General features: G+C 38.5%; 1 protein-coding gene across 5 annotated transcripts in view; it reads right to left on the bottom strand.

Annotated features, from left to right (window-relative positions):
• Window positions 1-13,022, bottom strand: part of SPICE1 (spindle and centriole associated protein 1) — a 65,276-nt gene that overhangs the window by 31,073 nt on the left and 21,181 nt on the right. For all 5 annotated transcript variants that reach the window (XM_082625898.1, XM_082625902.1, XM_082625899.1 and 2 more), the window contains exons 7-9: window positions 11,074-11,189; window positions 629-771; window positions 279-416 (exon numbers count right to left, since the gene is read on the bottom strand). In XM_082625898.1, the coding sequence (XP_082482024.1) occupies window positions 279-416; window positions 629-771; window positions 11,074-11,189 (397 nt within the window). The remainder of the gene's footprint in view (window positions 1-278; window positions 417-628; window positions 772-11,073; window positions 11,190-13,022) is intronic.

Below are 13,022 nucleotides of genomic sequence, written 5' to 3'. Positions count from 1 at the left end.
AATTTATAAAAGGTTTTTTATAGAAGTTATCATCATTTTCTCATAAAGAATCTATACTGTTTGAACCAGACTTGTACTATCTGTAATGAATGGATGAGAACCATCCCTCTAGAGTTACATGGAATAAAAGGAGGCATTGCCTGGCTACCATTCAACAAACTCTTACTTAGTAGGATCCAACTGGATGAGTTTAAGGGAAAAGACATGCACTAATAAACTAAGATAGCTGTGTCAAGTTACATGTTTAATAACCCAATTTGTCAATTAAGAGACTGAACCTTTATTTAGCAGCTGTTTTTGCTTCCTTGAGTTCAGCACTTGTCTCACTACATAGCTTGAGTCTAGAGTCTCAGCAGAGTCTTCCAGTTGAAGCCTCGTATGGATTCTCTTAACAGCATTGGTAGCATTCAGAGCAGCTAAAAGGGAGAATTTTTCCAAAAGTATCTCAAGTGAACAACAACAACAAAATTTTAAGCATGTCAATCGACAGGTCAATGAGTATTTACTCAACCAGGCTAAGACAGTCAAAACTCAAATAACGTTCCTTTAAAAAAACTACTGTGCTTAAGAAAGAACATAATAAAGTAAGCTACTACTCTGGGAGAACTAATACAGTCAGGAACCAAACCTTTTTGTTCTCCTGATGGAGAAGCAGATGATGGAGTTCCTGAAGAGGTTGTTATTTGTGATTGTGTTGCTACTTTCTGCTGAATATCAGTCCATAGTTTATTAATTAACTCGGAATTATCTTCCTTTATTTGGTGGAGAAACCTATAAATTATGGGACAACAAGCTATATTAGAATTAGTAAGTACTATCATTTAACTTGTTCAACTGTTTACATGTTTGATTTGAAGAAACTTTCAATATTTCATAATCAAAAAGAAATATGTTTTGCTTTAACTTATAAGGTAAAAATCTAAAATGCCAGTCTTCTCGGTGTTAGAAGGAATCATTCCATCTCCCTCCCAGTTTCCTAGCTATGTTGGCTCCTAAACCAGGAGCGATTTGCCCTTTCTGAAGTTTTGTGCTATAGGTTATGTCCTCCTCTCTCTTTCTCTAGAGAAAGTACATGGTTTCTATGAAGGAGCTTGTCCTCAGTGCACAGTCTCTGCTCATCACTGAAGTAAAGTGACTGGAGCAGACTCTGCCCCTGTGTTTCAGGGAGGCGGGGAGAGGGAATGAGAAGAAGAGCTACAGTGTAGGGGGTGAGAGAGATAAGCCTTTTGCTGTAATCATCTTTATCACTGATAAAGCTGATTTTTCAATCTCCAGTTGTCTGATTTCTTTGTCTATTCCCCAACTAGACTAATATTTAAAAGACGTAGAGGGTCTAAAAGTGGAAACAACCCAAATGTCCACCAGCTGATGAATGGATAAGTAAAATGTGCTCTATCCACACAAAAGAATATTATTCAGCCATAAAAAGAATGGAGTGCTAACATGTTACAATATGGATAAATCTTGAAAACATGTGACAGATCCCAGACACAAAATATCACATACTGCATGATTCTATACAGAGGAAATGTCCAAATAGGCAATCTACAGAGATTTAAAACAAAAACAAAAACAAAAAACCCAGATTCACCTAACAAATTAGATTGGGCTGAGAGGTTTGGGAGAAAATGGGGTCTGACTTTAAAGAGTATGGGGCTTCTTTGAGGGTAATGAAAATGTTCTGAAATTGACTGTAGGTTGCACAATTCAATGAATATACTAAAAATCTAAATATCTTTGAATACTATGCTTTAAATGGGTAGAGTGTATAGTATGTGAACTACAAATCAATAAAACTGTTATGGGAAAACAACAGCAACAATGACAGAGGAAAGGGGAAATCTTATTTAGTGGCTCTACAAACCTCAACCTAGAGGAGTTGCTTTCAAGCAACCTGTGGACAGCACACTGTACACTAGTTGATATAAAGTTTAGTTAACAAAAGGCTATAATGTGGTCCATTCACATTATGGCTAGTTATCAAAGCATCAGAAAGACTCCTCTGTAAGACAGTGTTAGTTAGGTCTAAGTCCAACCTTCAGGATAAGTCCTAAGAAAAGTGTCATAATGAGATTTCTGTACAAGTTGGGAAAATCCAAACCAGTGTGAACTCCCATTACCATCTCTAATGTTTATACTTTTAAGAATTAGGTTATATCAAATAACAACAACAAAATAAGACAATACTATCTATGGTAGGCTTAAGAATGGCCCTCCAAAAGATACCCATAACCTAATCCCTGGAACTTGTGAATTTTACCTTATCTGACTAAAAAGGGACTTTGCAGATGTGATTAAGTTAAGGGTCTTGAAATAGGGAGATGATCCTGGACTATCCAAGTGGTCCCTGAATGCAATAATATGCATCCTTAACAGAGAAGCAGAGGGAGGTTTTGACACACACAAGTGGAGAAGGTGATGTGAAGGTGGAGGCAGAGGCTGGAGTGATGTGGACACAAGCCAAAAACACACCATCAGCCAGCAGGAGCTGGAAGAGGCAAGGCGTGGATTATAACTTAAGAGTATCCAGAGGGAATGTGGCAATACCAACACCTTCATTTCAGTCTAGTGAAACTGATTAAGGATTTCTGGTCTCTAGAACTGTGAGAGAATAAATTTCTGTTGCTTGAAGCCACCAAGTTTGTAGAAATTTGTTAACACAGCCCCAGAAAATTAATACAGATTTTGGTACTTGGATATGGGGTGCTTATGTAACAAATATCTAAAAATGTGAAAGTAGCTTTGGAATTGGATAATGGGTAAAGGCTGGAATAATTTTTAGGTGAATGATAGAAAAAGCCTGATTGTCTTAAAAAGACTATTGATAAAAATATGAATGTTAAGGACTCTTCCAGTGAGGCCTCAAGAGGAAGTGAGGAGCATGGTAGAGAAAGCCTATATTATCATAGAAGATAACATATCATCATAAATAGAATGTTGGTAGAAATATGAATATTAAAGGAGCTTCTGGTAAGGATTCAGAAGGAAATGAGGAACATGTTAATGGAAACTGGGAAAAAGGCAATCCTTACCATAAAGTGGCAGAAAACTTAGCTGAGTTGTGTGGAAAGCAGAATTTGTAAGCAATGAAACTGGATATTTAGCTGTCAAAGTTTACAAGGAAAGTACTGAATGTGCAGCCTGCTTTCTTCTTGCTGCTTACAGTGAAATGCAAGAGGAAAGAGATAAATTGAGAGAAGAACTGTTAAGCAAAAAGGAACCAGGACTTGATTTGAGAAATTCTCACTCTTCAGATTGCAATAGATGCTCAAATTAGGAGCCACTGTTAGGAAAGCAGGCTCTGGAGAGAAGGACAAGTGTACAGCTAGATAATTTTTTGCTACTTCTAAAGAGATGAGGCATGTGACTCCTGGATCCCCTCAATGATCACAGCAGAAGCCAACAACGAAGATGGGATTATCCAGGGAAGATCAATAGAGGAGCTCTCATCTAAAGGCATGCTTTCCCATGACATACACAGGAGACCCATAAGATCTTTTGACAATGTTATACCATCAGAAATACTATAAGCTGGTACTACTGAAAGGGACAGAGATAGGATGAAATGAAGGAAGGGTGTCAAACTCCTAAAATTCTCCAGATAGTAAACAGGCTGATAAAATTACTCAGGGGAAAAGACAGGCTTCAAAAAAAAGGAATAATGATTTCAAAGCCAGGGCTGCAGGTATAGAGACTAGATCCATGGACACAGAGTCCAAGGCCAGAGCCACAGGCACAGAGGATTGAACCATGGACCCAAAGGGTAAAGTGTCAAGCCACAGAGGATTATTACCAGGCCTTGAAACCTAATAAAATTTGCCCTGCTGGGTTGGGACTGGTGACCCATTTCTTCCTTTGATTTTCTCCTTTTTCAAATGGGAATGTCCATAATTATTATCCTATGTCTGTTCCATCATTGTATTTTAAAAGCAGATAACTTGTTTTCTAGTTTCACAGGACCATAGATGGAGAAGAGTATTGGCCCAGGGTGTATCATATCCAGAGTTTTACCCATTCCTGACTTAGATGATTAGATTCGGTTTGAGTTTATGTTTAGATGAGATTTTGAACTTGAGTTGATGCTGAGACATTGGGGGATATTGGAATGGGGTGAATGTAAATTCTGCATGTGGGCCAGTGGGTGGACTGTGTAGGCTCAATTATGGTCCCTGAAGATATGTCCATGCTCTAATCCCTGGAACCTGAAAGTGGCCAAAAATGGGTCTTTGCAGATGTGATTAAGTGAAAGATCTTGAGATGGTGAGGTTATCCTCTGTGGGCCCTAAATGCAATCATGTATATTCTTATAAAAGAGAGACAGAGGTAGATTTTCTCTCCTCTCTCTCTCTCTCTCTCTCTCTCTCTCTCTCTCTCACACACACACACACACACACACACATTCTCACACACAGGAGGTGTTGTGAAGACAGAAGCAGAGACTGAAGTGATGTAGCCACAAGCCAAGAAAGACCAAGAGCCATCAAAAGCTGGAAGAGGAAAGGAACAGATTTTCTTCTAGAGCCTCTGGAGGGAGTGTGGCCCTATCAACACCTTGATTTTGGTCTAGTGAAACTGATTTCAGATTTCTGGCCTCCAGAAGTGTGAGAAAATAAATTTCTATTGTTTTAAGCCACCAAGTTTGTAATAATTTTTTATAGCAACTCCAGGAAACTAACGTACTACCTTGAATTTGGCAGCTTTCAACTTAGAAACTTAAAATACTTTATAGGTATTATTGGGTCGGCCAAAAAGTTCATTCGGATTAAGATGTTATGGAAAAACCCAAGTGAACTTTTTGGCCAACCCAATATTTTTGAAATATGATGGGAAGAATAAGAAATTACTTTAAAGTATTTATCGCCATCTGAAGACAACAATCTCCTTTAGATCTAGAACTCAATTTTACTTATTTTATTTACTTTGGGCATTGATTCACATCCAAGCTCCTTCCATTTCCACTGATGACCACTTATGAGCACCAATTCTATTTTATGGCAGCATCAATCACAACAGTATTTTAATGACTTTATTTCATAGACAACTTAGGAATATCAGCAACTCTAATTTATATTCCTAACATACAAACCACATCCAAAGGAAGCTACCTAAGCCTACTGGAAAGAGAAATTTTCCTTGTCATTCAGTTTTTGCCACTAGGGGTTTATTCCTCTCAATTCTTTCTCACTTTTTTCCTATGGATGCTCTAACATCACCTTTCCCTCTCCCCAGCCTATACACAAAGATCTACAGAGGAAGTAGGTATTGATAATGGTTAAAGTGAGAGAAATGCTTGCAATCACTGTTTCCTCACTTGGAATGTACTGACCCCCAAAAAACAGCAGTGACTCAGTAGAGGCTTTTGAGGATTGGGTCAGGAACATATTTATCATGTATAATATTATTGCTATGAGAAATCAATTCAGTGCTCACAGGAACTCACAGAATTCACAGAAATTTTCAAACCAGAAGGCACCTTAAAAATCATATGTTCTACCGCCCTCATATTTTACAAGTGAGGAAATAAAGACCCACAGATTATCTAATTAGTAAGTAACCAAAGGCTTAGTCCCCAGATTCCAAGTCTAATGCATCTTCTAATACCTCTAATACCTTCTAATACCTTCTAATACTCTAATACCAGCAGTCAATAAGTAACATTTTGAGACATAAGGTATTCATAAGTTGGAAATTGCCTTTTCAAACAACTAATGAGATAAAACTAAACTTAACCTACCAAATGAAAAAAATTATTTGATTCAAGTGTAAAGAATAAAAGTAATTCTGTACAAGATTAGTTATATTTAGGCTCTGAAAGAAAAAGTACTTAAAAGACAATACATATTTCCAGGTATTCCTAACAAAATGGTGACCAACTAAATTTGAATTACTCTACACATCCTCCAAAAAACTATACAGTGAAACAAGAAAAGCAAATAAAACAGCATATAACCCATACCTTCTATATTATTGGAAGACAGAGAATACTACTAACTTCAAACTACCTGTAGGTAGAAAAATAAGCATCAAATTCCAGCAAAGATATTTCTTGAGCACCTGTAGGAAGCCTTTGCAAAGAATGGGGGCAGTTCAAAATGACTGCACAGAGAAAAGGAAAGCTGAGAGCCTAATGGTGACAAAAATCACCTCTAGAAAGAAAAAGTCCACTCTAAGTATGCAAATACTTAAAAAAAACAAAAAAGAAAAACCTGGGCAATCATAACACCACCAAGAAGTTTGTAGAACCCAAGGTGGTAGTCTTGGGAAGGCATCACTTCTTAAGGAGAAGAGAGTGAACAGGAAGGGAGAGGTACCCTTTGGAGGCTGAGTGCTAAAGGAGAAAAGATGCAAAAGTCCTTCAAGACAAAAGAGAACCATGATATTGGAGGACAAGCCAACTTTAACCCACCAACACTTTTTTTTTTTAAAGGCTCTAAATAAGCTGTGCCTCACCATAATTGAGAGAAGAATCACCTAAAACTCCCAAACCTCTCCACAAAATGTACAGTATAACAAAGGCAGTATATCAAAACAGAAAACTGAAATTGAAATATTTCAGCTAATGAAAATTCCTGCCCCCAACATGCAAAAAAAAGAAGAAAACTGGGCTTCCCTGGTGGCGCAGTGGTTGAGAGTCCGCCTGCCGATCCAGGGGACGCAGGTTCATGCCCCGGTCTGGGAAGATCCCACATGCCGCAGAGCAGCTGGGGCCGTGAGCCATGGTCACTGAGCCTGCGCATCCAGAGCCTGTGCTCCGCAACGGGAGAGGCCACAACAGTGAGAGGCCCAAAGAGAGAGAGAGAGAAGCCACTTTTGGCCTAAGCCATTTTGTGATCTAAGTCTGACCACAATTCTTGCCCTTGAACCAGTCTCAGTAGTTAATGATCTTACGGGAAGTAAGGGAATTCAGTAACAAAGAAAAGGCAGTCAAGAAACAAAAGTTCAGCAATAAAACGAGTCCTAATTGCTCCCCAAGGGATATACATAACAATCTGATACAGTTTTTGAGCTCTGTAGGAACTAAGGCCCCCACCTAGGTGGAAGATGGAATGATGATGTTGACCCTCCTGACTTCAATCAATTAAAGCTTGGACTCTGTCAACATTTGTCCCAGTTCTCCTCTGCTCAAGCCTCTTCATGAATATGCATGTACTCTTAGCTTAAAACTTCCCCAATTTTGCTGTTTGGGGAGACACTGCTTTGGGAAGGATCCCCCGAGTTCATCTTACTTGCTACAAGTAATAATAAATCCTTCCTTCCCTCAAAAAAAAATAAATAAATAATAAAATAAAATACTAACCAACAACAAAAATACTCAGGAATAATTTTAACAATAAATGAGGAAACCTATATAAGAAAAACATTAAAATACTCCTCAAAAACAAAAAGGTAGACATTAACAAATGGAAAAACATCCTTTGTTCTTGGATAGTAAAACCCAGCATAATAAAGATGTCAGGTCTCTCTAGTTAATTTATTAATATAACAAAAATATCAATAAACTTTTTTATGATGTTAAATAAGTTGACACTAAATTCATACAGAAAAATAAACATGTGACAATCATTATGAAAACTCTGAACTGGAAAAGGCTATGAGGGAAGTCTATTAACACAATATAAACTCTAATTAAAACAGTGTGGGGCTTCCCTGGTGGCGCAGTGGTTGGGAGTCCGCCTGCTGATGCGGGGGACACGGGTTCGAGTCCTGGTCTGGGGGGATCCCGCATGCTGCGGAGCAGCTGGGCCCGTGAGCCACAGCTGCTGAGCCTGCGCGTCTGGAGCCTGTGCTCCGCAACGAGAGGGGCCGCGGTGGTGAGAGGCCTGCGCACCGCGATGAGGAGTGGCCCCCGCTTGCCACAGCTGGAGAAAGCCCTCGCACAGAAACGAAGATCCAACGCAGCAAAAATAAATTAATTAATAAACTCCTACCCCCCCAAAAAAAAACAGTGTGGTATTGGAGCATGACTACAGAAACAAGGCCAGTGGACTAGAAAATTCAGAAGTAGATCCAGGTACACATGGTAATTAATGTACGCAGGCAGAATCTCAGATCAGTGGGGCAGTAATAAATGGTGCTGGGGCAACTGGATACCAATTTAGGAAAAGATAAGAATTAGAGCCATACCTCATACCACATACCAAAATAAACTCTCAATGAATCAGAGAACTAAATAAAAAATAAAACCACAGAAGTATCAGAAGAAAACATGAGTGAATTCCTCTAAAACCAGTTTTAAGAAAGAATTTCAGAGTATGATTCAAGATCCACATGTAAAAACAATGAATGATAAATTCAAACTATATATATATTCTTTTTTTTTAAACATGGAATGCGTCACAAATTTGTGTGTCACCCTTGCACAGAGGCCATGCTTGTCTTCTCTGTATTGTTCCATTGTTAGCATATGTGCTGCCAAAGTGAGCACTATATATATATTCTTAAATCTTTTATTTGTTAAAGAAATTCAAAAGACAACAAATTGGGAGAAAATATAACATATTACACAGGTAAAAGACTAATATCCTTAATATGTAAAGAATGCTTACAAATTAATAAAAAAAGGACCAAAACCCTAAAAGCAAAATGGGCAAAAGACATGAATAGACAATTCACTGTAATGTCCCTTAAATATATGACAAAATTATCAATTTCACTTAGAAAGGCAAAGTAAAACTACACTGAGATAACATTTCTCACCTACAAAATCAGCAGAGAAGTCTGACAACACACCCTGGTGCAGACACTCTTGTAAGTTGACAGTAGGAGTGCAAAATACTACAACCCTCATAAAGCAGAATTCAGTAATTTTAGAACAAAATTACATAGCATTTACCTTTTAATCCCAAAATCCCACTTCTAGTAATTTACTCTAAATACACACCTTCAACCATACAAAAATACATATGCATAAGTTATTCACTGCAGCATTTTTTAATTGAAAAATATTGGAAACAACCTAAATACTTGTGTGTGTGTATATATATGTGTATATATATACACACACATATATAGCATTGCAAAAACTGGATAAAGATGTGCAAAAGAATGAAATTGGACCCCTACCTTACACCACTCACAAAAATTAACTCAAAATGGATTAAAGACTTAAACATTAGACCTGAAATGGTAAAAATCCTAGAAGAAAACATAGGGGAAGCTCATTGACATTGATCTTGGCAACAATTTTTTGGATCTGACACCAAAAGCACAAGCAAAAAATAATAGCTGGAACTACATGAAACCAAAAAGCTTCTGCACAGCAAAAGAAACAATCAACAGAATGAAGAGGTAATCTATGGAATGGGAGAAAATATTTGCAAATCATATACTTAATTAGGGGTTAATATCCAAAACACATAAAGAACTCATACAACTTAATAGCAAAAAATCCAAACCATCCAATTAAAAAAACGGGCAGAGGAACTGAACATTTTTCCAAAGATGACGTACAAATAGCCAACAAGTACATACATGAAAAGGTGCCTGACATCACTAATCATAAGGGAAATGAAAATCAAAACCACAATAAAAGCAAAACCAAACAAAAAATAAAACAAAAGTAAAAAAACAAAGAAAACAGAAAACAACAGAACCAAACAAAAGAAACCAAAAAAACCAAACAATAAAAACAAAACAAAAAAACAGAAAGCAAACTAAAAAAAAGCAAACATAAAACAAACACACAAAAATGATTAAAAAAACAAACCCACAATAAGATATCTCCTCACACCTATAATAAGAATGGCTATCATCAAAAAGTCAAGAGATAACAAGTGTTAATGAGGATGTGGAGAAAAGGGAACCCTTGTGCACTATTGGTGGCATTGTTAATTGGTGCAGCCGTTATGGAAAACAGTGTGGAAGTTCCTCAAAAAATTAAAAATATAACTACCATATGATCCAGGATTCCCACTTCAGGGTATATATCAAAAGGAAATGAAAACAGGATCTCAGAGAGATATCTGCACTCCCATGTTAACTGCAGCACTATTCACAATAAACAAGATATGGAAACAACCTAAGTATATGTCAACACATGAATGGATGAACAAGATGTGATTGAGATACATAGATACGTATCATATTCCACTGTATACATATACAGTGGGATATTATTCAGCCATGAGAAAGAAAGAAATCATGCCATTTGTGACAACATGGATGAACCTGGAAGGTATTACATTGAGAAATACAAGTGAGACAAAGAAAGACAAATACTGTATGATATCACTTATACGTGGAATCTAAAAAAGCTGAGGGGACTTCCCTGGTGGCGCAGAGGTTAAGAATCCACCTGCCAATGCAGGGGACACAGGTTTGAGCCCTGGTCCAGGAAGATCCCACACGCCGCAGAGCAACAAAGCCCGTGCGCCACAACTACTGAGCCTGCACTCTAGAGCCTGTGAGCCACAACTACTGAGTCCAGGTGGGGCAACGACTGAGCCCGCGTGCTGCAACTACTGAAGCCCACAAGCCTAGAGCCTGTGCTCTGCAACAAGAGAAGCCACCACAATGAGAAGCCTGTGCACCACAACAAACAGTAGCCCCCGCTCACTACAACTAGAAAAAGCCCACGCAGCAACAAAGACCCAATGCAGCCAAAAAAAATAATAAATAAAACAATTTTTTTAATTAAAAAAAAAATATATATATAATAAAAAAGCTGAACTCATAGAAACAGAGTGGTGGTTACCAGGGGCTGGGAGGTGGAGCAAATGGGAAGATGGTAAAAGGGTACAAATTTCCAGTTATAAGATAAATAACTTCTTGTGATTATAGCTAATAATATTTTATTTTATACTTGCAAGTTGCCTAGTGAGAAGATCTTAAATGTTTTCACCACAAAAAAGAAATGGTAATTAGACGATGTGACGGAGCTATTAACCATCCATCACTTAATGCTATGATGGTAACCATTTTGCAGTATGTAAGTATACCAAATCAACATGTTGTATGCCTTATAAACGTATACAACATTATATGTCAGTTATATCTCAATAAAGTAGGGATGGGGGAAGAAATGGCCTTGGAAAAAAGGGGAGCATCTTAGATACTTATGCCATCTATACTTACATGTTCGCATTTGTGTTTGACTGAGAGCTTAGAGAGTTATCCAACTCATTCTCACTTTCTTCTGACTGGCTGTTAACAGTTTCTTCTCGTTGGTCATCACCTACTTCATTAAGAGCCTTTATCAACACAACAATAAAATAATAACACAGGTTGGTTATATACACACTCATCCTTTCTTTTTGTCATAACAGAAGAGAGATCCCTCCTTCTAAGGCTAATCCCTCCACATGTGGTCTAGAACCCAAACCCTCTTGCTTCCTTCTAGTCCGTCAATTGCCCCTTCTCTCTCCTGCATCTTCAACTTCTCCTTACTGGCTTCAGCTCATCCACATTTAAATCTAAGTCTTTGCCATCTTATCCGTACCCTATACTCACCTCGAGCTACCATCTACTCTTTCTGTGCAACAAACTTCTTGAAAGGGCTGCCCGCCACTTTTTTTTTTTTTTTTTTTTTTGGTACGCGGGCCTCTCACTGTTGTGGCCTCTCCCGTTGTGGAGCACAGGCTCCGGACGCGCAGGCTCAGCGGCCATGGCTCACGGGCCCAGCCGCTCCGTGGCATGCGGGATCTTCCCAGACCGGGGCACGAACCCGTATCCCCTGCATCGGCAGGCGGACTCTCAACCACTGCGCCACCAGGGAAGCCCCTGCCCACCACTTCTCATTCACCATTTATGCCCTGCAACTTTGCTTCTGCCCTGCCACCCCATTTAAGCTGTTCTCTACATGGTCAACATCAACACACCTGTTCCCAAATCAAATGGATATTTCTGTCTTTGCCTTCCCTTACTTCCGACTCATTAGACATCAATGACCACTCATTTCTTTCCCTCAAAATCTTCTTTTGAGGAAGATAAACTTTTCCTTTCCACTTCCATGATACCATATTTTCTTGTTTTTTCTCCTTTTGGCCATTCCTTCCCAATCTCCTTTATTGGTTCTTTTCCTAGCCTTCCCTTTTTCTGATGTCACTCAAGGTTCTCCCTTTGGACCTTTTCTCCTCTCATCTGACTCATTTTCTGTATGATTATATTTAATTCCAAGGTGCAATTACGAGCCAAATGCTGTTAATTTCCAAATTTCTAGCTTCACTCAGATCTCTCTTGAGCCCTCAACATTTATATCCAACTGCCTAAAAGATACCCCTAGGAGAACATCCTACACACATATACTCAACATGTCTAAAATTCATCATTTTCCTAAGCCTCTACTATCATTCTTCCAGAAACCTTGTTCCTGTCATGTTACCAAGACCATAACCAGCATCACTATCTACTCAGGTTCTCAAGCCAGCAAACTGGAAATTATCCTTCTTCCTCATCCATCACATCCAATCAATCACCCAATCCTGTCAATTCTATCCCTTCTTAATCTCTCAAATCTATCCCTCTTCCCCTCTACCTCCTTCCCTACTGCCACTGCTTTGGGTCAGTCCTCACCACTTCTGCTAAGAGTCCAATGTGAGTCTTCTAACCAGATCCTCTCACCAGTCTTGTCCCTCCCTCCCCAATCCATCTTCCACGTTACTGTCAATTTCGCCATGACTGTGCTCTTCTTAAAATCCTTTAGTGGCTCTACTCTTGCTTTCTGGTTCCTTAGCCCTTCGTGACCCAGCTCCTTCTTGTCTCTCTTACCTTGCCTCTTGCCACCTCCCAACCTTCATCATAGAGACCATGATCATTTGAAAACTAAGTTTTTAATAAGTGTCAAAACATACATGGCTTTTGGCTAGGGATATGGCTAATGGACTTTGGCTATTAAAAATATGAGTAACGTTCTACTTAATTGCCTTTATAAGTAGAAAACGGTATATTTATATGACCCTGGACCTTGTAATTCCCTAGGATCATCCATCTAATTGATGATTCTTCTTTTTGTCCTAAAAGATACAAATAACTTAGGAAATTGCATTAAACAGGTACTAAGACCTAGTCATTCTTAAAAAGTTGAT

This window comes from Mesoplodon mirus, assembly GCF_964341445.2.
Source record: "Mesoplodon mirus genome assembly, chromosome: 6".
Taxonomy (NCBI): Eukaryota; Metazoa; Chordata; class Mammalia; order Artiodactyla; family Ziphiidae; genus Mesoplodon; species Mesoplodon mirus.
Note: the sequence above shows the minus strand (reverse complement) of the source record. Positions and strands in the feature narration are given on the sequence as shown.